At 61.8% G+C, this 23,897-nt stretch overlaps 1 protein-coding gene across 1 annotated transcript; it reads right to left on the bottom strand.

The window, feature by feature from the left end:
* Positions 1–3,094: 3,094 nt before the first annotated feature.
* L1CAM (L1 cell adhesion molecule) lies at positions 3,095–14,417 on the bottom strand. The gene is made up of 27 exons (XM_056108737.1): positions 14,342–14,417; positions 11,671–11,776; positions 11,359–11,561; positions 10,682–10,804; positions 10,416–10,586; positions 10,010–10,121; positions 9,726–9,910; positions 9,497–9,628; positions 9,260–9,412; positions 8,914–9,025; positions 8,669–8,835; positions 8,425–8,581; positions 8,226–8,350; positions 8,026–8,136; positions 7,697–7,894; positions 7,520–7,590; positions 7,215–7,437; positions 6,626–6,741; positions 6,341–6,542; positions 6,133–6,255; positions 5,873–6,046; positions 5,677–5,796; positions 5,215–5,361; positions 4,847–4,981; positions 4,683–4,755; positions 4,577–4,588; positions 3,095–4,124 (listed from the first exon to the last, which is right to left on the bottom strand). The coding sequence occupies exons 1-27, from the start codon at positions 14,415–14,417 to the stop codon at positions 3,893–3,895; spliced, it is 3,759 nt and encodes a 1,252-aa protein (XP_055964712.1). The 3' UTR covers positions 3,095–3,892.
* Positions 14,418–23,897: the final 9,480 nt, after the last annotated feature.

Below are 23,897 nucleotides of genomic sequence, written 5' to 3'. Positions count from 1 at the left end.
GCACCAAACTCAAAGCCACAGCCGCAGTGGCTGACTCTGGGCTTCTCTCGGTGACACAAGCCTCCAGTGCCAGGTGTCACTGCCAGCAGTGCATGCTGTGATCTGCTCAGGCTGAGCCCCCAAAGGGATGTGAAGTTGCTGTGGCACGGGCCCGCCAGGTGGGCATTACTACGCCGCCCCACTCATCAGCTGAATCCCACAGAGAGGCCTGGGCTGCCGGCTCACGTGCAGATGGAGGGCCAGGGAGGTGCCACGCAGACGTTGGCCTTGTACCCACCTTCCATGGGCTGAAAACGCAGTGCCACTTTGTACGTGAACTGACCCCTGGCAGTAGAGAAGTGCAGGGCACTGGGTTAGCAGCGAGGAGCAGTTGAACCCCCTGAGTGGGTTGCGTGAGGACGACACTGGGCCCAAGTAGGAAGATGGGAGTGGGGTCTGCTTAGGAACTCCGGGAACAGGGTCGGAGCTATAGTGCAAGGGGTGGGCACTGTAGCTGATGCGGGTTCAAGCCCCAGCACCCCATATGGTCCCCTAAGTCCTCCAGAAGTGATCTCTGAGTGAAAAAGACTCCGGGACACAGGCCAGAGAGACAGTGCAGTGGGCAGTGCTTGCCTTGCATGTGGCTGACCTGGGTTGGTTCCTGGAAACCCATATGGTCCACAAAACCCACCAGGATTGATCACTGAGAGCGGGCCAGGAGTAAGTCCATGTGTGGCCCAAACCCTGCCTCCCCCTCTCCCCCACTCCCAAACAAAACTCTCCAGGAGAGAGGCCAGTGAGACAGACAGACCAGGGGAGGCCCTGGCTTTGCACACAGCTGAGCCAGGTTCAATTCTCTGGCACTGCAAAGGGTTCCATGAGCACCAACAAGAGTGATGCCGAAACTCTGAATCAGGTGTAAGCCCTGAGCACCGTCAGGCATGGCCCAAACCTATCTCCCTAAGAAAGAAACACTCAGGGAGAGAAAACTCTACTGGAGTAGGTTAAAGACCTTAAGATCAGACCAGAGCCCAGAAAATACACCAACGCAAACATCATGGGCAGAGCCTCATGGGCAGAGCTCTCCAGGAAATCAGGCACAGAGAAATCTTCAGTGGCAAGACAATGGAAACAAAAACAAATAGGATTACATGCGATTAATTAGTTTCCCAGAGCCAGAGCAACAGGACAGAGGGGACGCGGGGAAAGTGTTGGCCTTGGATGCTGCCCACCCAGGTTCAATCCTGGTATCCCATGTGCATGCCCCTCCCCACCCTGGCCAGTATTGCCAGGAGTGAGTACCGGGCATCACTGGGTGTGGCCCCAAGACAAAGCAATAAATAAATAAGTAAATAAAAGCTCTAATCAAAAGGCACCCTACTATACCTTACTAATGGGATGGTATGTTTGCACACAACATTTCTGATGAAGAGTTGATATCCCCTATCTATAAAGCACTCACTAAACTTATCAATAAAAAATCCAATGATCCCATTCATAAAGGGGGTGAGGTGAACACACTTCCCCAAAGACGACATCCAGAAGGCCAAGAGTCATATGAGAAAGTGCTTGTTACTTAGAATTAGGGAAATGGAAATCAAAACATCAATGAGATGTCATCTCATGCCTTGAGAATGGCACATATCCCAAAGTCTAGGAATAGGGCTGTTGTGCTAAACCCAGCTAGTGGGAATGTCGTGTGGTTCAGCCTCTCTGGAAAGTTCAGCCTCTACAAAATAGCAGTAGAACTCCCAGATGAGTCAGTGATCCCACTTCTCAGCATCAATCCCCCCCCAACACACAATCATTCATTCTGGAGGACACACACGCCTGTGCTCATCGCTGTGCTTAGTGCCACAGCCAAGCTAGACCAGCAGCCCAAATGCCCAACTAGGGAGGAGTGGAGCAAGGACTTGTGGTAGTTTGAAGTAATGGAATACTCCGCAGCTCTAAGAAGGAACACAATTGGGGCCAGAGCGTTAGTACAGAGGGTAGGGCATTTGCCTTGCACGCGGCCGGCCTGGGGAATGCCCGAGTGCAGAGCCAGGAAGAGCCCTGAGCATCACGGGGTGGGGCCCAAACAGCCAAAACCAGAGAAGGAAAAAACACAACTGTGCACTTTTCAGCAACATGGATTGGACTAGAGGAGATCATGCTGAGTGAAGCCAGTCAGAAAGAAAGGGACAGATCCAGAGTGACCTCTGTGTGTGTGTGTGTGTGTGTGTGTGTGTGTGTGTGTGTCTCCTGTGTGGGACCTAGAGACACACAGGAAGGGAGCAGCAGCAAAGTGCCAAGAGTAACACAGTGAGAGAACTGATCTACCCAACGGAGTTTGTGTGTGTTGGGGGCGCAAGTGCTCAAAGGAACGGGTATTGGGGTTCTTGGGGGAGGGAGGTGGGTACAATGAAGTTGGGTGTGGTGTTGCAATTATGTACATGAGAAAAACAAATTAAATGTGAAAAACAGCCTAGGAGAGGGCTCGGGTGGGGACTCAGCAACATGACCCCACAGCACCACCAAGCCTGCCTGGTTAACGATCGTATTTGTGGGGGTGTCAGGGACCACTCCCTGGGAACTCCACTAGGCCACTGTTGCCCATGAAAGTTTCCGGTCACTGAAAGTACGGGGGCGGGAGGGCACATGCTCAGCAAACAGAGGCTCCCTGGCTCCATAGCACGTGCCATGGTACCCTGAGCAGTACCAGGCTGACAAGAATTACCAGAAGTGGGGCTGGAGCAATAGCACAGCGGGTAGAGCGTTTGCCTTGCACGCGGCCGACCCGAGTTCGATTCCCAGCATCCCATATGGTCCCCCGAGCACCGCCAGGAGTGATTCCTGAGTGCAGAGCCAGGAGTAACCCCTGTACATTGCCAGGTGTGGCCCAAAGAGAAAAAAAAATACCAGGAGTGAGCCCAGCGCGCTACAAGCACTGAGGAGAGCCTTGAACTTAAGCAATGCTTTTGACTGTATAGAGATGGGCGCCTTCATGGGTCACACTGAAGAGGGAAGAGGCTCTATGGCTACCCTGTGGGGCAAGGGAGGGTCATCAGGGCCTGGGACCGCTGTCCCCACGAGGTGGGCTCAAAACGTCACAATGACTGGAGGCATCAGTCACTGCTTGTTTCCAGGTTTTTATTCGCTGTTAGAATTCTGCTATTTCTGTACATATATATATATATTCTCCTGCCTTTTGTCAAGGGCTCCAACCCAGCACGCAAACAAAGCCGTGCACGCAGGGCCGGCCTAGCTGCGTTTGTCCTGGGATGGGAATGTCACAGCTAATCGCTATAAAACCTAGAAAGCACCGCGAGACTCAGACATCTGCCTACACACTATTGGCGTACGGGGAGACACCAAACGTTCAAGGTCACATGTATTTACATTCTGGGGGGCAGGAGGCCGAGGGGAGCAGGGCGGTGGCGGCTGGGAGGGGCCGGGGTGACATGGAGGCCACTTGGATGTTGTCTGGTGGGTACCGAAGGCAGCGTGTGGACGGAGCTCCTGAAAGCTGGCCGCGGGGTGCGTGGGCAGCGGGAGCGTGAGACAAGGGCAGCCCAGGCCTGTCTGCCCAGTGCCATCCGGCTCAGAGCAGAGGAAAGATATGATGAGGGCACCGAGTTCTGTCCCAGCCTGGCTGGCCGAGGAGGACATCCCTGACCCCTCCCTCTGCTCAAAGGCTGGCAAGGCAGCACCTGAAGGCTCCTGATGTGTGGGTGACCCCCCCGAGCTGGAGCGAAGCAGTGCGCCCAAGAAGGGGTACAGCTGGGTTTTGGCAACAAAGTGGGGACTGGGGAGTCAGCAGGGATCTGAGGCAGTGAGTTCTGCTCCCACCGTGGGGGCAGAGGGCAGGCTGAGGCTGGGGGCGGGCAGGGAGAGGGCGTGGGGGCAGAGGCATCAGGATGGGGGGCTGGGCCTACTCCAGAGCCCCCGAGGGGTTGACGGGGGAGGCGGCCCCCGAGCTGTCATGGCCCCCCGCTGCCTCCTTCTCCTTCTTGCCACTGTACTGGCCGATGAACGAGCCATCCTCGTTGAACTGCACGTCCACGCTGCCGCCATAGTCGGCCAGGCTGTCATCACTGCCCAGCGGTTTGATGTCCCCATTGAGCGATGGCTGGCTGCTGGCAAAGCCTTTCTCCTCGTTGTCACTAGGGGCCGGGCAGGGGGGCCGAGTGTGGCAGGTGCTGGGGCATGGGAGGGGAACGCGGGGGCTTGGGACGCAGGGGCAGAGCTGCCATGCTATGTTGATTTTCAAGCTCTTAATTTCAAGTTTGGTCTGTTTTGTTTGGGGGCTACGCCGGCAGGGCTTCCTCCCGGCTCTGTGCTCAGGAATCACTCCTGGTGGGGGCCGAGGGATGTCTGGGGTGCCAGGGATTAAACCCAGGGAAGCCACATGCCAGGAAATGCCCTACTCACAGTACTGGGACTCTGAAGTCCGAATCTCAATTTTTAATTTGAGGGGGAATTTACACCCAACTCCACGCTTCAAGGTTCTCAGCTTGGACTTCGGGAGGGGCCAGGCACGAGCAGGTCTGGGGCTCCCCATTCAGAGCCCCCCCCCCGGCTTTACAGCAGTGGGGATGCGCCAACAGAGCCTTACCTCTCCAGGGACCTGCCGCCCAGGCAGCACGGGGGAGAGAGACACACATGTCAGCCCACGTCCACGCATGCAGGGTGGGGAGTGCACCTGCTGCCGCCCGGCTTACCTGTATTCCCCAAACGTCTCATCCTTCATGGGCCGGGCCTCTGAGTCCACCTGGGTATCCTCTTTGTCCTTCACTGCAGACACACGGACAGGGCCAGCTCTCTCTCCCGTCCCTCCCAGGGACGCCGCCACCCCGAGCCCACGCTCCCCACGGGCCGGGGCTACCTGAATACTTGCCGCCCTTGCTGCGCTTGATGAAGCAGAGGATGAGCAAGATAAGGAGCAGGAGAATGATGGCACACACGAAACCGATGAACCAGCCCTCGGTGGCGAAGCCAGCAGGCGAGAGCGGCACCCGGCCTGGGGGAAGAACCACACAGGCACCCCAAGTCGGCACGGCGGGCGACACGCAACCCCCCGTGCCCCCAGAAACAGGGCAGGCCCGAAGCCAACACCAGCCACAGAAGCTAGCGGGGGCCATTCCGGGATGGGCCGAGAACACTCCGCTGAAATACTTGCTGGCACAGCAGTGGGGTGCAAAGAGTAATAAGGGGGGCCTGGTTCTGGGAGGGGGTGGAGGGGCTCAGCCTCACTGGTGCCGTTGGTCTTCACGGTCATCTGGTGCAGGATCCTGCTCTCCTTGAGCAGACGGATCTCATAGTCGGTGTCTGGCTGCAGGTCCAGCTGCGTGTACGACCTCTGGTTATAGCTGACGTCCTGCTCCGCCACCTTCTTCTCACCTGATGGCCAGAGCAGGCAGGTGGAGGCTGCTCCACGCCCCGCCCCTTCTCCTATGCTCCGCCTCACGCCTCGACCTGCCCCACCCTTCTGCCTAGGTCCCTCCCCCATGTCCCACCCCTCACCTATGCTCCGCCCCATTCCCCGCCCCTAAGCCCCCCGCCCCACCCCTCAGCTCATGCCCTGCCCCTCCACTTATGCTCTGCCCCCCCACACCCCTCCCCTCAGTCCAGCCCACACCCTGCCCTACCTCCCGCACCCGCGACCCCCCTAGCTCCTCCAAGCCCCGTCACCCCTGAGCCCCCTTGTATGCTCACTCCCGATAGCTTTGAACAAGATCTTGAACCCGAAGTTGCACTGGCCCTCCCTGGGCACCCAGGAGACCACGCTGTAATTCTCGCCCGTCGTGGTTGAGATGTTGCCAAAATCCAAGGTCCCTGGAAGACAGACGAAGATGAGACCCCAAGGCGCTCAAGATACACCCTCCTGGGGTTGCGCTCGTCCGCTACTCACCGGACAAGGCCATGGTGCCACCCTCACGCACGATGGCTTTGCCAGGCCCCTCCCTCGTGGTGGCCTGTAGCTGGAAGCGGTAACGCAACTGGGGGCTGAGATTGGTCAGGTTCTGGGTGCGCATGTCAGGGTTAGGCAGGTCGAAGGACAGCTGGTCCTGGTCCCCATCATCCACTGTGGGGCAGGAAGGAGGTTAGGGCTCCCCGCCTCAGAAGCACCGCGGGCAACCCCCGCCTCCATCCCTCAGCTGGCACACTTACAGGGCTGGTAGGAGAGCATGTAGCCAGTGAGCACCCCATTGTGGCGGAGCGGGGGCTGCCAATGAACTTGCAGGCTGGTGTCTGACAGGCACTCCAGGTGCAGCGCTTCTGGCTGGCCGGGCACTGCAGGCACAGACAAGCAGCAGGACACTCCCCGGGCCCGTGGGCACGGGCGAGGAGAGTGCGGAGAGCCAGGGGCACAGCCTACCTCCCTCAGGCGTCTGGAAGACCTGCTGGGAGGCAGGCCCCAAGCCCCGGCCGTTGAAGACCCGCAGCTCCAGCTCGTAGTTGCTGTAGGGCCGAAGCCCCCCCAGGGTGGCGCTGGTGGCGTTGGCGGGGACCACCACGTGGTCTCGGTGCGTGTGCCTCTTACTGTGCCTCTGCTGACTGCCCAACCACCAGTACGTCACCTGCAGGGGTGCACGAGAGCCCCATCCGGCAGCGAGCCCAGGAGCATGCTCTCCCCAGCCCAGCCTCCGTGCCCAGAGCTTACGTTATAGCCCCGCAGGTGGCCCCTGACAGTCGATGGCTCCACATGCTTCCAGCTGACCAGCACCGTGCTGTAGTTCACGATCTTAATGCCTTCCAGCTGCGGTTTTGCCTGGGGGTCTGCAAACAGCGGCCACAGGGTTCAGGGCATAGGTGGGGCCGGTGGATTTGGATGGGCGGGGGAGAGTACTGAGGAGCAGCTTGTGGATACAGGGAAGAAATAGCAAAGACCCCGAGGAGAATCCAGGAAAATATCTGGCAGGGGAGGGGTTATAGCTGACGGTGCCCAGGAATCGCTGGGGGATCGAATCCGGGGCTCTCTCATGCAAAACACGCACACCAGCCCTGGGAACCATCTCCCCTGTCACCCCAAGAAAATCTGAACTGGGAGTCCAACTGAAAGTCTGTCGATAATCCCACGCCAGGAGGGATGGGGTGGGTGGGTGCGGGGATGGGGATGGCCAGGCAGAGCCTGCAATGGAAGAAAAGCCAGTGCGATGGGGGTATTGCAGGCAGGCCGGGTCATGTGGCTGAATGGCCTTTCCGTGAAAGACGTGGGCCAGGCGAGGGCCTACACCTGGCCCGATACTCACAATCCTCGCCCGAGTAGCCCACGGTGACCTGAGGCTCTGGGCCCTTGCCCTGGCTGTTGACCGCCTGCACCCGGATCTCATACGGTACGAAAGTGGACGTATTGGAGACCACCAGGAAGGGCTGCTCCACTGTCTGCTCCTGCCAGGATTCGCGGGAGCCCCGTGGGCGCCACTGCACGCGGTACTGCAGCTGTGGCGCGTTCCAGTCCATCCACTCAAGAGGCTAGAGAGGCAGCAGGAGAGAAGTGGGTGGGCAGCCGTGCCGGGCCTGCCTGGCCTCTGGGCGCTGGGCTGCGGGTGCTCACCTGCCACGTGATGACCATGTTGTCGGTCTGGTTCCCTTCACCCTTCACGTCCCTGGGGTTCTTCTCAGGGGCTGCAAAGGGACAGGTGGGCGCTGCCATGCCTCCCGGCCCCAGCACGCCCGAGCTAACAACACCAATGTCCCCAGGCACTGTGAACAGTCCAGCCTGCTGGCTCACCCGCCTCTGGTGTGGCCACAGTCTCGGAGTCCGGACTGGGCTCGCCAGGGCCATATTTGTTGATGGCGGTGACCCGAAAGGTGTAGTGGACATAGGGCGACAGCTTGAGGATGCTGGAGGTCTGGTTTCCGGTCACCTTGCCCAGACTGCGCCATTTCTCAGGCTCTCTTTCCTTATCCTTGAATTCGATGTCATACTCTGCCAAGGCACAGGGCAAGGGGGAGACAGGGGAATGGCGGGTACAGTCTGGCATTCCCCAACGCGCCCTAGCTTAGACGGAGAGCCTACTGCTATGGAGTCACAGTCAGGGCTGTGAGAGGGGCTCTTACTTTCGATGGGCGCATTGTGGTCGTCAGCGGGGCTCCATGTCAGGTTCACCTGGTTCTGTTTCAGCAGGTGGTGGTCAACCACCTCAAGCCGGGACACTGGGCCAGGGCTCCCTGTGGGCCAGCAGAGGTGCATTTGCTGCCCTGCCTTGCTCCCATCTGAATGGGTGACCTCCCCTGACGCGGTTCTTCCCAGTACTCACCCACCACCAGGAGCTCGGCCCGGCTCTCCACCGTGTCCAGCTTGGTGCTGGCCACACAGCTGTAGTTGCCTTGGTCGCTATAGTCCAGGCTGTAAATGACCAGGTGCCCGTCCTCTATGAAGTACCTGGGGGGAGAGCACGTTCATCCTGGGACGCCCAGTGCCCCCGCTTCCCCTCCCCCCTTCCCCTCGGCCCGTACTTGTCACTGTCCCCGAGCTCCTGCAGGTCACGGCCGCCCCACCGCCAGGTGATGCGAGATTCCAGGGATTGGTCAAAGGTAGCGTGGCACGCAAATGTGACCCTTGAGCCTTTTTTCTCGATGGCACTCCGGGGTCCCTGTGTGATCTGCGTGGCAACTGAGGGCAGGGATGGCAACAGTCACCCTGGGGCCTCGAGGGCACTAGGGTCTGCCACCAGTGGGGTTCGGTAGAGTGCACTCTGACCTTTGACCTGCAGGTTAGCCACAATGGTCACATTGTTCTGGTCATTGGCCGCCTGGCAGAAGTAGTGGCCAGTGTCATTGATGTGCAGCTCGTGGATGCCCAGGGTGCCATTGGTATAGGGGAAGAAGCGCTCATCCTGTAGTACACTCTTGCCCTCCTGGTCCAGCCTAGAGGGGAACCCTCAGCTCAAAGCCCGTGGCGCTGGCCCCCACCCAGCCCAGCCCCCCAGCGCGCGGGGCACACACCACTGAACACTGGGCACAGGGGCCCCAAAGGCCTTGCACAGCAGGTAGGCGCTGCTACCCTCCACCGCCAAGTACGTCTCATTGTCTGCAGTCAGGATCTTGGTCGGCAGCTCTGGACAGAGTCATGGGACACAGGGACTCAGAGGCGGGAGTGGGGGCTACATGGGGTTCAACGGGGCACTCCCAGCCCCCAAGAACCCATCTCATTTGCTCCCTTTATATGTACGATGTCGTCTGCTGGGTGCCCCCCAATTCCCTGGTTCATTAGGAGGGGCATTCTTGCTCAGTGTCAAGAGCACCCCCTCCACAAGTGCAGGGCCAGATTATGCTGGGCAGTGACACTCACGGACAACGTAGATGTATGCGTTGGCTAACAAGACGCCATGCCGGTTGCGGGCCTCACACTGGGTCACCATAGAGTCACTGGGCTTCAGGTTGCTCAGGACCAGGTTGCTCAGGGGCCCTTGTTGGATCTGGTACTTCTGGTCCTCAGCCAGTTCTGTGCGCACAGAGCCCCGAGCCGTGAGCCACGGTGAGCACCTCCATGCCCCACAAACCCTGCCGGGCCCCAGTCCCAGCTCACCATTCACAGGGATGCCGTTGATCCTCCAGGTGACCTGCGGCTGGGGCCGGCCCTGTACTTGGCAGTCCAGGCGGGCTGTCTCTCCCGGTGCATACAGCTCGTTCTCGGGCTTTCGCAGCCAGTAAGGGGCAGCTGCGGAGTGGGAGCCGCCTGAGTCCCACCTGCAGTGGGGGCCGGCAGGGCCCACCCAGGACCGTGCACAGCCCCCCACAGCCCCATGGGCCCCTACCCTCCACGATGACTTCGTAGTCGTGCCGGGCGCTGCCCAGCGAGTTCTCGGCCAGGCAGCGGTACTTGCCGTCGTCCTCCTCGCTCACATTCAGCAGCTGTAGCGTCTTGTTGTAGTTCTGGTAGATGACGCGGTCAGTTGGCATGGAGCCGCTCAGGCGCAACCACTTGATGCTGGGTGTGGGGCTGCCCGGAGCCATGGGTGGGGAGAGCAGAAAGGAGGTCACGGACAAGCGGCCCAGCTGGGGCCCCGCCACCCAGCCCGCCACCCTGGCGCAAACTCACAAGCCCTCGGCGATGCACTCCAGGACCAGAGGCTGGCCCTGCAAAGCCACCAGGTAGCTGCTGGAGTTGGTGGGGAAGAGCAGGCGGGGCTTCCTGTCGATCATGCTGTTGGCTGGAGGAGCACAGAGGTGACAGGGCTGCCCAACAGTCCCCGGGGCTCCAGGTGCCCTCCTTTGGGAAGGAGGCGCTGCTGGGAGAGGCTCAAGGCCTCTAGATCGGCAGGACTGACCAGGACGGGGCAGACTCACTGGCCTATTTTGTGTTTGGGTCACCCCTCACTGTGCACTCAGGGAGCACTCTTGGCAGGCTTGGGGACCCATATGGGGTGCCAGGGATTGAAGCGGGGTCATCCACAGGCAAGGCAAACACCTTCCCTGTTGTGCTAGGGTGCTATCCCAGGACTCACTGGCCTTGACCCGGAGGTCAATGGGCTCCTTCTGAATGATGGTGCGGGTGCCCGGGAAGTGCGCGTGGCAGATATAGTCCAAGTGGTTATCCGAAGTGAGCACGTTGGCGAAGTACAGGTTGCCATTCTGGCCCATGGTCACCCGCTCATCCTGCTTGATGTGCAAGATCTCTGCAGTGGACAAGACAGGAGGGCAGGGTGAGGGTCCCCCCATCTCTCCAGTACAACAGCCCACCCCAGGTGACTGCCCCTTGTGGGCCACCCACTGCTATTCATCCAGTAGATCCGAAGTGGCTCTGCGCTGGGCGGCGGGTGGCAGGGCAGAACCACCGACTCCCCTTCCTCCACCTCAACAGGCTTCACCGTCTCTTTGGGCCACTTGGGGGCACCTGGAAGGGACCGATCCTGGTGAAGGCCGTGCGGGGTCAGGGAAAGGGGGACGGGGGCTGTCCTGGGGGAGCAGAGAGGACCACAGCACAGCTAGACCAGGCCAGGCCCAGTGCAGGGAGGCAAGGAGAGGCAGTGGGGGAAGGGGCACTGTGGAGGGATGCTGGAGTCAGACCCTTCCATCACCCTGACACGGCGCCATGGCAACAGTTCCCAAGGCAACGGCCGGGTGGGGGAAGCGCGCCAGGGAGGGTAGAATGCGGCAGGAAACCCCAGGGACAGGGCGACACAGACAAGCCAGGACAGAGGCAGGAGTAGGGGGGGCAGAGAAGGGAGGGGGAGTGGGACAGAGATGACCAAGGGTGGGAGGGACATGGACACGGAACACCAGCCCAGGGCTAGCAGAGACTCAGACACAAGCTGTCCGCCAAGTCACTGTCTGAGCCCCAGCCGGTATGCGGGGAGACGGCCTGCTGGATAGACCGGGGTAGGGGCTGAGGCGGGACCTGAATCATCCAGCCCATCCCCGCAGCAGGCCCCCCGCCAGGCCCCGTACCCTCAGCCATGAGCCACGTCTCCTGGGACATGGCAGTGCCCAGCTGGTTGCTGGCAAAGCAGCGGTAGGTGCCCTGGAACCTCTGTGCGAAGTTGCTGTTGTTGCCTGTGATGGTGAAGGAGCCCGAGTGGGGTGACTGGTGCACAGTGACCCCCACTTCCTCGTGTGGCTTGAAGTGGACACCGTCCCGAGTCCAGCGGAACCTGGGGGCACAGGGGGATTGGAGGTGCTGGACCAGGGTGTGGCCAGGGTGCGGGGCAGATGTTCGGGACTTGGAGGCACAGGACTGGGGTGTGTGGTGCAGCCACTCACTGTACTTGGGGTCTCCCTCTGGCCTCGCACTTGAGGCTGATGTCATCTGTGGGGAAGACCACCAGGCGCCGTGGGGACTCTGCGGTGATGACAGGTGGTTCCATCACTAGGAACAAGGCGGGGAGGGGCGTCAAGCTGGCTGTTCAGCCCAGGGCCCCAGCGCTTGACCCCTGACAGTGAAGGGGAGTGGGGGAAGGCAGGTGCCACATGAGAAGGGGTAAATGTGGGCACAGAGCAGTAGGCCAGGCCACACCCTTCCCAGGGGCACCCCAGAAAGTGGTACCAGAGAAGATGGCAGGGCAGAGACCAAGATCACCTAGCACCTAGCACCACTCCCCGTGCTGCTCCCACAACTTACCATGGTGCCCTTTATCTGTGATCCAGGCAGCGAGAGGAAAGGAGACAGAGAATGAGGCGCAGGGGCACAGGCAGACCCCAGGAAGGGGAGGGCAGGACACAGGGCAGCAGAGAGGACTCTGGGGGGCCCAGGCCGGCCAGGAGCTGTGAAGGTCACGGACACTCCCAAGCCCTGGACAGACCCTGGGTGCAGAGGGGGGAGAGGGCAGACCACAACCCCCGCCTCCTAATCCAATTAAGCACAACTCCTTTTTCAATTAGCCGGACAGCTACTCCCCCCCGGAAGCCATCCCTGCCCAGCTGTCCTCCCTCCTGCCTTCAGCCCTGTTCCCGCAACCTGCCACCAAGCTTCCTGGCGTGGAAGAGCAGAGGCCAGGTCCGCAGCCGCCATCCCAAGACCAGACAGAGACGGGAGAGGCAGAACAGGCAGGGCACCCATGGGCAACTGCAAGTCTGGTCTCCATTGAAGACAGAAGGGGTTCCCCAGAGACCCTGCAGAGAGCCCTGAGCTGGGGCTGGGCTGGAGCCCACAGGCCAAGCTCAAGACAGAAGCAAGCCCAAGGAACAGAGGCGGACAAAGCAGGGAGGCCACCGGAGGTGGGGGGCAGGAGTCCTTAGAGAGGTATCAGGTCACTGCTGCATCTCCTGAGGCTCAGGGGATGCTGGGCCAATGCTCTTGACGCTCTCCCTCCTGGCCCCCAATTCCTCCTGCATCCCCCACTGACACCCCCGCTGACGCCGCCCAGGGTCAGGCATCAAAGGTGCCCCTGCATCTGAGCGGAGGCGTCCATCTGAACTGAGTGTGAATGTGTGCTGTGCCAGACGTCCTCGCTTCCTGTCTGCGACTCCTGTGTGTCCTTTCAGGGCACCCAGCCTCCCTGGACCGCCATGGAATGAGGGGCGTGCATCTCCCCCACAAACCTGGAGCTGCTCTTCCGCTGTGCCTCCCCAGGCCAGAGAGACCTGCGATGAGCAGGGCAAGAGGCTGGGGCCCACCCTTGGCACTGCCTATGGTTCCGAGTCCACCCTAGGAGTGACCTCCATATACAGTGCCTGGAGTAGCCCCTAAACACTGCTGGGTGTGGCCTAAAGCCGAATAAGGAGAGAGGAATCCCCAACTTTTGGATGCATCTGCCCTCCTCCAATCCCCAAGACCTGGCTGGACCCCAATGCCTAATGCCAGAAACGGGACAGGGGAAGAAGGGGACAGGATTGGGGCAGAGAAGCAGGTTCTAACCCTCACATGACCCCCCTCCCCCAGAATGCCATAGACTGGGTTTCTTTCTCTCTCCATCTCTCTTTTCCTCTCCCCTTCTCCCTTCTCTCGCTCACTCTCATTCTCACTCTCAAGGCTTCCTCCTGGCTCTGCACTCAGGAATCACTCCTGGCGGTGCTCAGAGGACCAGATGGGATGCCGGGGATCCAAACTAGGTTGGCCACATGCAACACAAGACTCCTCTCCACCATGTCTGTGTTTCTATCTCTGCTCACCTTCAGGAGAAAATACCATCGGAGTACTGGTCCCGGAAACACTCACGATTGGCAATCACATGGCAATAATAGCCCTCCACACCCTGACCACAAGGCCCAGATGGAGTGACTCACCTATTTCCCCACACAGGAAATCTGCACATGCCAGAGATGTCACACTCTCACACTCATGGCCAAATTCAACCTCACACACATTCACACCCAAGTCCCAACACACACACACACACACACACACACTCCCAAATCCCGTCACACGCTCACGCCCAAATCCCACCACACGTATCCCCACACAGCCACCCACACATACATCGCACCACACATCAGTTCCCACACAGACAGCCACAGCTACTCACAGGTGTCCTGCTACACCCCTCCCGGCCCCCTGATCCCTACCCCCGCCATCCACACCAAAGAAATTCAACCAAATCTCAAGGCCTCTGCAAAGGCTCCTTTTCCGTCGAGTTTCCCGAGCAGGGCTGGGATGGCACTATCCAAGTCCAAAAGGAAGCGACACTGGAACCCAGGTCTTGGGAGAAGCCACCAGAGGCCGGAGGAGGCATCTCGCTCCCTCTGCCACACCCCTGGGAAGAGGAGGAGGGCCCCGCGCCCGGCCGCTGTCCGCGGTGCTGAACCAGAGCGCGGCCGCCCGCGCCTCTGTCCGTGGTGCTGACACACCCAAAGGCTCGCAGCCAGCACCCTGCGTCCCTCCCGCCCACGAAAGGAGCGAGGGAAGCGAGCCCGGAACTCGGAGGAGGGAGGCAGGAGGAGAAGCGGACCCAGGGCGGCAGCCACGGGAGGCGCCGCGGCTCCTCCAGCTACTCACATTCCTCGGGGATCTGGATGAGCAGGCACGGGCTGCACAGCAGGAGAGGCCACAAGTACCGCAGCGCCACGGCCATCTTCTTGGTGGCGCGGGCGGCTCGGCACGGCGCAGCCGGCCGGCTTCAGCTCAGGCCTGGCCCGGAGGGACGCAAGCTGGCGGGCAGGAGCCAGGGGTGGGGACACTGGCAGAGGGAAGCGGGAAGGGTGGGGAAGGAGGCGAGAGAACGGATAGGCGTTAGTCACTAACATCTGGGCGAGCCCAGACTCCTGGCCCCGCCCCTGGCCCCGCCCCTGTTGGCCCTCCCCCCACTTTGGAGGCTCCGGACGGACGGAGAAAGCAGGAAGAGGCTCTGCCCCAGCTGGGTCCTCGGGTCGCCTTTCATTCCCTCCCTCCTCTGTCTGCGTCTTCCCCACCAGCTGCCTCTCCGGCACCAACTTGTTGCCCCAATCGGCTCCTCTGGGAATGCCACAGGCCGCTCCGAGAACGCCGCCCCTCCTCCCACCGCGTGTGACTAGAGCTGCTCGCGGCAGGCCTGGGTGGGCCAGGGCCTTGTGGGTTTGTGTCTGCCCACAGAGGACACTCTTCGCTAGGCCTTTCCGCTGCCTTTTTTTGGCTTTGTTTGGGGGGCCACACCCAAAACGACAAGCTGCTCCTGGCTCTGCACTCAAGAATTACCCCTGGTAGGGCTCAGGGAAACATACAGGATACCGGGGATGGAACCCGGGTGGGTCTCATGCAAAGCAAGTGCCCTTCCCACTGTGTCATCCCTGTGGGCCTTCACGCCCTCAGAAGTGACAGTACATCTGGAAGAGCTCTACACAGGGCTGGCGGCGCTGTATGGGGCTGGCTCAGTGCTCACGTGCGATGCTGCACACTGGTGTAGTGGGTCTTCCTTCCTGTTTTTTTTTTTTTGCTTTTTGGGCCACACCTAGCAGTGCTCGGGGCTTACTCCTGGCTCTGTGCTCACTCAGAGAACACTCCTGAAGGGGCTCAGGGGACCATATGAGGTACCGGGGATGAAACCCAGGCCAGGCATGTGCAAGGGAAGGCAAGCACCTTACCCACTAGACTATCTCTCCCCTTCCTTCCTTCCTTCTCCAGTGTTTGGGCCACACCCACTGGTGCTCAAGGCTTATCTTGGCTCTGTACTCCAGAGATCAATCCAGTGGTGCTCTGGGGAAGTCTACAGTCCTGGGGTCTGAACTTGGGGTAGCCCCGTGCAAGACAAGTGCCATAGCCCCTTAGAGGAATGTTGTCACAGACAGAGAGGCGCTTAGATTGTGGGTTTCACAGCCCAGGGGTCCCTGTCCTGGTGGGGTATGAGAAGACGAGGGTGGGGAGCAGGCTCGGGAAGACGAAGGCAGAAGGGAAGACGGAGGGAAGAGGAGTGCCCCCTCAGTCGTTCCTCTGACCCCAGAAGTGCTCCAATCCTGTGACTGTACTTGGCCCTCCCTTCCAGCTGCTGGGTCAGGCAGGGCCTCTCTCACGGCCTCACGGCTCCACTGTCAAACAATGTCTGCCCCAGCCCGAGTGCCACCATCAACAAGCAAGGCTGAGGAATCTCTGTGCCAGGGGCTGGAGAAAGAACAGCTGCACAAGAGCCAGTGCGCCCAGCAAGTGAGTGTGAGAAGGGGCGAGAGGGCAAGGGTGGAGTCTCTGCGCCATACCGGGCATCCCCCTGAGACCCCAGAAGCACCATTAGTTCAGTCGGGGCCTGCTCGGATGTGTAGACTGTCAGCTGCCACGGGAAGCCTGGGTTTGTCTCGTGTGAGGTCACCGAGGGGGGCCTGGCGTTGGACGGACTGCCAGGGTACTGCACAGGGTGAAAGGAGGGGGCACTCAGTGAGATTCCCCTCAAAGCTCTGGGACTTCTCAGAGCTGGAGGCACGAGAGAGGAGCACTGGGCTGCCTCAAGGTGTCTGGAGGCAAGAAGGCACGAAGCGGCATTCGCTGGCGTCTTCCCTGGCTCCGCAGGGCTCGGAGAAGCACTGTGGATGGCCGCACCCGCCTCTCCCAGTCAGGGCAGCCTCAGCCTCTACTTCAAGGCCTGTAGAAGCAGCAGGAGACTCGGATCAGAGAGCCCGGGATCAAACAGAGCCTTGAGCGCTGAGCTGCTCTTAGAGGGGGAGGGGAGCGCCCCCAGAAGAGCCTGCCCGCCAGCCAGCTCCTCAAGCCCTGGAACAGGGTTGGCCTATGTCCCTGGGTTGTGCAGGGCACCCCCACCGTCTGGTCTCCAGGCTCCACCCCAACCAATGCTGCCCAGTCTCGCATCCCAGCTCTTCTGGTTTCCCGGCATCTGCCGAAACCACCCAGCTCACCATTGGCCAGGGCACGCAGACAGGCAGGAGCCAGGAGGCAGGGAGGCCCTGACAGCAGGGAGGGGCTCCCCACAGCTGGGCCTCTGCTGGGTCCCCACTGCTCGCACCATTCCAGAGCAAGGAGCTAGGGTAGTGGGCTTAGCGGGAAGGGAGGGAGACCCACAGCTGCTGTACAGATGGAGCCAAGGCCACGTCTGCAAGGGGGCTGGGGAAGACTGAGGGGTGACAGACAGGGCGAGAAAGAGGCAGGAGGGGCTGGGGGAAAGAGCGCACAGAGCTGAGACAAAGACAGAAAGAGCCCCAGACACAGGAGAACCGGGGGTGGGGTGGTACACAGGGGGTCAGGCAGCCGCTGAAGGTGCTGACAAGAAGAGTGAGGGGCGTGAGGGCGGCACGTGTGCGCCTGCGCAGCGCCGCCGCTAGGCCCTCCTAAGCGGCTGGGGAGGCTCCAGGCGCGGGTTGTGGGGGGACCTGGCCTGCGAGAAAGCGGGGCACTTCTGGGGCCCGGAGGGTCAGTCTCACAGAGGCAGAGGGAGAAGGGGCAAGGAAGAGCCGACGGTACGACAGATGAGCGAAGGGAGCGGGGTCCCCACGCCAGAGGACCCCAGTGGGAAGCCCCCGTTGCAGCCAAACAAAGGCGGGGCTGCTCCTGAGCAGGTGGGCAGGCCCGGCCGGTCGCGCCGGGCTGCGGGCATGAGGGTGGCATCTACGCCCCGAGCTCCGGGTTCCTTTAAGCGCCTCCTCGCCCTGCGGGGGCCCCCCACCCCCAGGCTGCGGCTGGCGGGTTTCCATGGAGATGAAGCCCGGCTCTTTGGCTGGGCGAGGGAGGAGCCAGGGAGGCGGGGCGAGGCTCATGAGTGACAGGGATCACACAGAGCGCGGTTGGGGGCCCCCAAAGGTACGAGAGGGGGGGAAGTCTTCAAGATTGCTGCTTGGCCCTTATGCTCCCTCTTACCCCTCCCTAAGGCCCCCCCCCCCGAGTGTGCCCGCAGCACCCCTCTCAGGCTGCGGTCTCCATGGCAACCAGGGCTCACCTGTAATGGACCGTTCTGGAGAAAGAGGAGGAAGGGGCGGGACCACGGTTAACCCTTTGTGGGAGAGCAGGAAGAGAGGAAGCCTTGGCCCGGCATTTCCTAAAAGCCAGTTGTGGAGACCTGGGGCCACAGGCCAGACACTCTCAGCACTGTGAGCCCACCAACTCCCGGCAACTTCCACTCCACCCCACGCCCAAGCTGCCAGCCCAGGAGGCCAACTTGCCTCAGGCCCGGCCCAGCCCCCTGGGTCGTCCTGCCCCCAGGGGACGGCCTATTTGCTAGGCAGATGGCACGCAAATGCAGGGGCGGGGCCAGGAGGGAGAAGTGACCCACATCCTGCCACACCCCAGCGGGAAATGCCAGCCCAGGACTCATCTAAATGCTCTTGGGCTCTGCAGATTCTTGGATGGTTATGACCCCCTTCTCAAGCACCTCCCATACCCTAGCATCCCAGTCTCTGCAGTCCGGGTCAAGGAACAGTCTGACTTCCTGCTGGTGCACAAGAGGAAACTGAGACCCAGTACCACATGAGCCAGGACTCATCACCCCAGAGCGCCAGCTGCAGAAACTGAGGCAGGTGAAATGAATCTCGGAGTTGAGGAGGCCTGGGGGCCCAGGCTGGGGGCCGAGAGGGTCGCAGGAGAAGCAGCAGAGCAGACATGGGACGGAGGGGGCGGCCCACGCTGGGAGCGGGCACAGACTGCCTGGAAACAGTCCAGACAAGGCCAGGCCTGAATCCCGCACCCAAAGGGTGAAAGGGCAGTGGGGGACACAGGAAGCTCGGGGGCTGACAATGGGGCCTCTGTCCTTCCCGGGGCCTGGGCATTCCTAAGGCATGAATTCCCAAAGCAGGAAGGGAGGGCCAGGGGAGGGGCAAGAGGGCACCCCATTCCCAAATGCCTGGACCACCGCCGCCAGAACCCACCCCTTCCTGGCACAGGGCCCGCTGGGGCACGTGAGGGGACCCACGTGGTCACATGAGGCTGCGTGGGTGCATGGTCACCAGAGACATGACCCCAGCATGAAACAGGAGGTGCTGCCCAGGTCCATGCAGGCTGGGGAAATGGGGGTGCCTGGGGGCTCCACCATGGGACTAACTCGAGACAGACTGGTCAGCAGGTGGACCCCTTGGCTCCTCCAGTGAGCGGGCACAGCACCCCGCTGAACAGAGTGGAGACTCAGCGATCAGCTGGGGGGGGGGGGGCAGGCTAGGTAGCTGGGGGCACTGGACAAAGAAGCATCTGGAAAGATCGGCAGCCTTGCCCTCTGACCACAGAGTTCAGGAGTCAGGAACGTCCTGCGGCTGGCTGAGCTCGGGCTTCCTGGCCCTGCCAACCCCACCCTCAGCCGGGCCCGGCGCCCCGTCTAGATCAGGGAAGGCCTGTCTGGGCCCTGCCCAAAGGATGGCGGCAGCTTGTGGAGCTGCAGAGGGCTCATCCCGCGCTGAGGCTCGGAGCCCCGTGCCCAGATCTGGTGCCAAGGTGAAGGCGCGGGGAGCGGGGCAGGGGAGAGAAGAGAGGCGCGCAGACAAAAGGGGAGCGATGGAGCTAGCACCTGCGGGCGGGGCGGGGCGGGGCGGGGCGGGGCGGGCAGCAGGGGGAGGCGGAGGGAGTGCGAGAAGGACCAAAATGGGAAGCGGCCGCGGAAACGGGGTGGGGGGCGTGGCCAGCGGCCGAAAGGCCCACCTTGGGAGAGAGGCAGGGCGAAGCTGGCGGCCAGCTCCAAGACTGGAGGCGAACCAGTGCATTGTCTGCGGCAGACGCGGGGGCCAAGTGCCGGCCCCTGACCACTAGCCCCCCACCCCCGGGTCCATTCAGAGCTAGGGCTGTGGGGGCGCTTTGCAGCACCGGAGCCCTGGGCGCGAACGGGGAGCATCCCACCCTCAACTCGGAGCTTTTAACCCTGGGCCCAAGCAGGGGGCCAGAAGGTCCCGTGGCCCCTCAGCTGGGGTGAAGGCGTTGGACACCGGCCCGAGGCGCACGGCTGCTTAGGCAATGCTCCTTACAGCCCAGCAGAATGTCCTAGAGGCTTTTCTTTCAGGGCAGGCTGAGACAAGTTGCAGAAACAAGGGTCCCCAGGTCACAGGCTGCCTCCTCACATGGCGGGGTGACCAGGGGCACAGCACAGGCGTCCTGCTCCCTGTGTCCCTTTCTCTCCAGAGTCACACAGGAGAAAAGAAAAGGTGATCCATGCCCCAGGAGGTCCGGAAAGAGGGCGCTGCTTGGGGCGCTCTTGGGGGCCTGGCCGGGTGCAAGCAGGTACCAGTTGCCACCAAGCTCCTGGACACTGACCTCTCAGTCCTATGAGCCTGGGCTCAGCTCCAGGGATGGCCCGAGAGCCTCTGGAGTGCACTGGAGCAGTGGAGGGAGACTGAGGCCGGGCTTGCTGCACGGGGTCCCCGTGATCGGCTCGGCACTCAGCTTTAATTTCTTTTGTTCTTTTGCGTTTGCTCTAAGACACTGTGTGACTTGGGGATCCGACACGCACAGCCCTATGCACCAAGAGCTGCAGAGCCCCCGCCTCCACCCCGGAACCCGGAGGAGGGTCCCTGGCTTGGCCAAGGGGGCCATGCAGGTGTGTCGGAGAAGAGGCCAGGCGCTGTCCACTGCCTGCATTCCAGGCACTTGGGCACCCCACTCTCTGTCACCCCACAGGGGCCGAGAAACGGAAAGTGGATGGGCAGGGCTGCTTGAGCATCACTGGCAGTCAGGGCACGTGAGTCAGCACACAGCGCCAGGCTGCCCACGCCCCTGTCCTGTGGGGAGGTGCGAGCCCCCCTCTTCTTGGGCTGAGCAGAGGCGTGGCGCTCCTGGGCTCCAGATACACTGCTGAGGGGTGATTAGGGGAAGACTAGGTGCCCTCTGCAGGCCTCGAAACCAAGAGACCCCCAAAGGTCCACTCAATGCGGGATGAGTGTCTGTGGTGCTGTGGACAGGAGGGTACGTGCCTTCACATCGCCAGGCCCCCGGAGCCCCGCGAACACTGATCCCTGAGCACGGAGTCAGGGGTGAGCCCTGAGCGGTGCCATGTGTGACCCCAAAGCAAAACCAAGAGAATCTTCGGTGCTTTCCAGCAAAAGCCTCGCCAAAGCCGAGGCGGGAGGGGCGGGCACAGGGTCCGAGCACCTTGCTCCCCACGGACCCGCCTCCCCCATGTGCATCCCTGCTCGGAAGCGGGAGCCCGTGGCTCTGGTCCTTGCCTGGAGGGAGTCCAGGTTGGGGCTTGGGAAGAAGGGGGAGAACAAAGCGTCTCCCCACGCCCGGCAGCACCCAGCCCTGCTCCCTCCGCGCCTCCCAATGCAGGGGCCACCCTGCCCGACGCCGGACGCTGGGGGCTTGCAGGAACCTGGCGGTCCGCTGGAAGTCGGCTGGCCACGCCCAGGGCCACACCCCACTCCGCCGGTGCTGGGGCTGTCGGGGCGGGGGCGTCGCTCGGTCCCGCCAGTCTCCCACTCTGGCATAATCCAGACGGATGGGTCAGGTCAGCTGCAGCCACCACCCCGTCCCCGGCTCGGACCCCGCCTGACCTCCCCCTTGGCGGGGCCCTCCCCACATCCGTGCGGGGCCCCGCGCCGGCACCTCCACCGGCTCAGCCTCCAGCTCCCGCCCCCGGCCCGCGCCCCCCTCCGCTGCCCCGGTCCGGTTCTGGCCACCCGGCTGGGTGGGGCTCCCGCCGCCCCGCCCGTGACCGCTGGCCCCGCCGGGCGCCGCTCCCGCCACCCGCCACCCGTGGCCCGCGGGGCGCGTTCGGGGTCGCCGCCGCGGCCGGCCTTGCTGGCGGGGCCGCGGGTCTTACCTGCGCTGCGGCCGCCGCTCAGGCTCCGCGCACGCCGGCCTCGGACCTGCCGCCCGAGCGTCTGCGATGCCGCGGCGGCGGGCGGGGCGGGGCGCGCTGCGCGCAGGGCCGGGGGAGGGGTGCGGGGAGGAGGAGGGGCGCTGAGCTCACCTCCCGCCCCAACGGGGAGCCCTGCCCGCGCCGCCCGGTGCCCACCGGCTGGCCGCGGAGGGAGGAGGCGGGAGGGAGCCCCCCACGCAGCCCCCACACTCCCCAAGGCGAGCAGACCCCGGCTCTCCCGGACGCCCCCACCCCCCATCCCCGGCTCCGGCTCTGGGAGGGGCGCGATTCCCGGGGCGACCGTTCCCTCCGGGGGCTGCCCAGGCCCCACTCGGATTTCTTTGTCCTGGGGATTGGCCCCATCCTGACCTTTCCGAGGCCCGCACTGGAAGCCGGGAAGGAGCAGCTCCCCAGTGCGCCCCCAGCCGCCCCCCCCCGACCTCCCGGGAGAGGCGGAGGGCGCTGAGCCGAGGGGGCCGGCCGCAGGGGCAGGAAGGCCCGGGGCTCTGACGGCTGACTGGAGCCGCGTGCACGGTATTTTTATGGGCATGCCTGTTGCCCAGCGAAGCATTCCGGGGGGGCCCTGGGCTCGGCTCCCGAGCCCCTCCCACCGGCACCCTGCCCTGGAATGCCCACTGCATCCGACCACCTTTGTGCCCGTTTGGGGCCACACCTGCCTTCAAGGAGGCTCCGAAGGGGTGTTTCAAGGAGGCTTGGAAGGAGCTGAGATGAGGGCGTCAGGGGCGCCGCTTGAGGTGCCGGTGGCCGCACAGCCTGGGGGCCTGCGGGAGCCCCAGTGGGAGGCCTGGGCACGTTGAGGGCGATTTCCCATGAACGTTCCACTGCGGGGGCTGTCAGTCACTCGAGCCCCCTCGCCCTGAAATCCCGCCTCCCCTTCCGCAATGGCCGAGTGGAATGAGATGGGAAGGAACTTATTTTGTATCTTTGGTCTGGCTTCGGGCTATTCGGGGCTGCTCCCAGCCAGGCTAGTGGGGACCTTGCAGTCTCAGGGACTGATTGAACCCGGGCTTCCTGTGTGCAAAGTGTGCGCGCCCCCCCTGCCCCCCCCATCTATTCGCAGTGCTTGTGATGGAGCTTCAGTTTCCAGGGACTGCACGTCTGCTGAGCATGCTAACCCAAGGTCAGGAGGCGATCACATGAAGACTGGCATGTCTTCGACCCTGGATTCCATTCCCAGCACCACTACCAAACACATACAAAGGAGGCAGTTACAAGGCCAGAGGCACATCACTCTGAAAGAAACCACATTATTGCTCCCATTTTGCAGATGAGGAAACCGAGGTTTGGACTGGTCAGTATCATCCAGCAGAAAAATGGGAGGTCTGGGACTGGACCATGAAGCCTGGTACTGAGACAGAGGAGCGAGTGGGAGCCCCAGAGCATTCCCAGGGAAGCCCTAAGGAGTGCCCTTAAATAAAAGATGAGCCCCCCTCCCCCGCTGCCACATGCACTCCAGGGAGGAACAGACAGCCCAGTGCTCCTCCCAGCTCCCCACAAGCCACCCAACTGGAGAAAGGCAGATCATAGAACACCTCAACCTCCAATGGGAAAGGCCACGGAAGAGATCAGAAGCCTCGGCAGCCAGTGGTCGGGAAAGGACCAGAAGGCACACTCTTGAGCTTGGCATATCTTTCTGGAAACTTCTTTCAGTCGGTGTTTCTTGAAAGAGCATTATGTTTGGGTTTAATTCAATCCAGTCTGACAGTCCTTTCAAAACACTTTACTCTCAAAAGAACGTCAAGCCACTGAATTGTCCTAGATACTTGGGTCCTGGATGAGAAGTCTTGGAATAGGGGTGGCAGGTTCCCCTCTCTGGCTGAAGGTCCCACAGCCTCCAGCATAGAAGCAGCCCAGCTGCACAACGGAAACTCATCAAGCTGCCAAGCCACCCAATCGCCGCAGCGCCACAGCTCCTGGAGCGGGCGCCTGCATGCGTGGCCCTGTGACACCTCCACCTGTCACAGGACTAACAGCACATTAGGCGTACTGAAAAGTTGAGGGGGATGTTGTAGAAGACCAGTAAGCTCAGCGAGCGAAAATGGTAACACAGAAGGCTCAGTAACCCCACAGGACTTTAGAAATGCCACTGTGACATACAAAGGTAAAGTAAAAAAGGTAAAGGCCCTCCCATTGATCGTCGATTTGCTCGAGCGGGCCCAGTAACGTCTCCATTGGAGACTTTGTTGTTACTGTGTCTGGCATATCGAATACTCTCGGTAGCTTGCCGGGCTCTCCGAGAGGGGCGGAGGAATCGAACTCGGGTCGGCCATGTTGGCTGCTTGTAAGGCGAACGCCCTACCCGCTGTGCTATCGCTCCAGCCCTGTGACATACAAGTTATCATAAATTCT

The sequence above is a fragment of the Sorex fumeus genome, unplaced genomic scaffold, assembly GCF_029834395.1.
Source record: "Sorex fumeus unplaced genomic scaffold, SorFum_2.1 ptg000232l, whole genome shotgun sequence".
Classification (NCBI taxonomy): Eukaryota; Metazoa; Chordata; class Mammalia; order Eulipotyphla; family Soricidae; genus Sorex; species Sorex fumeus.
Note: the sequence above shows the minus strand (reverse complement) of the source record. Positions and strands in the feature narration are given on the sequence as shown.

What these genes read in the sequence shown, in the direction of transcription:
- L1CAM (XM_056108737.1), bottom strand. Translation starts at nt 14,417, where the DNA reads ATGGCCGTGGCGCTGCGGTACTTGTGGCCTCTCCTGCTGTGCAGCCCG. An exon ending in ACATGGTCATCACGTGGCAG is followed by an intron (nt 7,438 to 7,519) that starts GTGAGCACCCGC and finishes CTGCCTCTCTAG; the next exon opens with CCTCTTGAGTGGATGGACTG. An exon ending in CGTGAAGACCAACGGCACCA is followed by an intron (nt 4,982 to 5,214) that starts GTGAGGCTGAGC and finishes TTCTTCCCCCAG; the next exon opens with GCCGGGTGCCGCTCTCGCCT.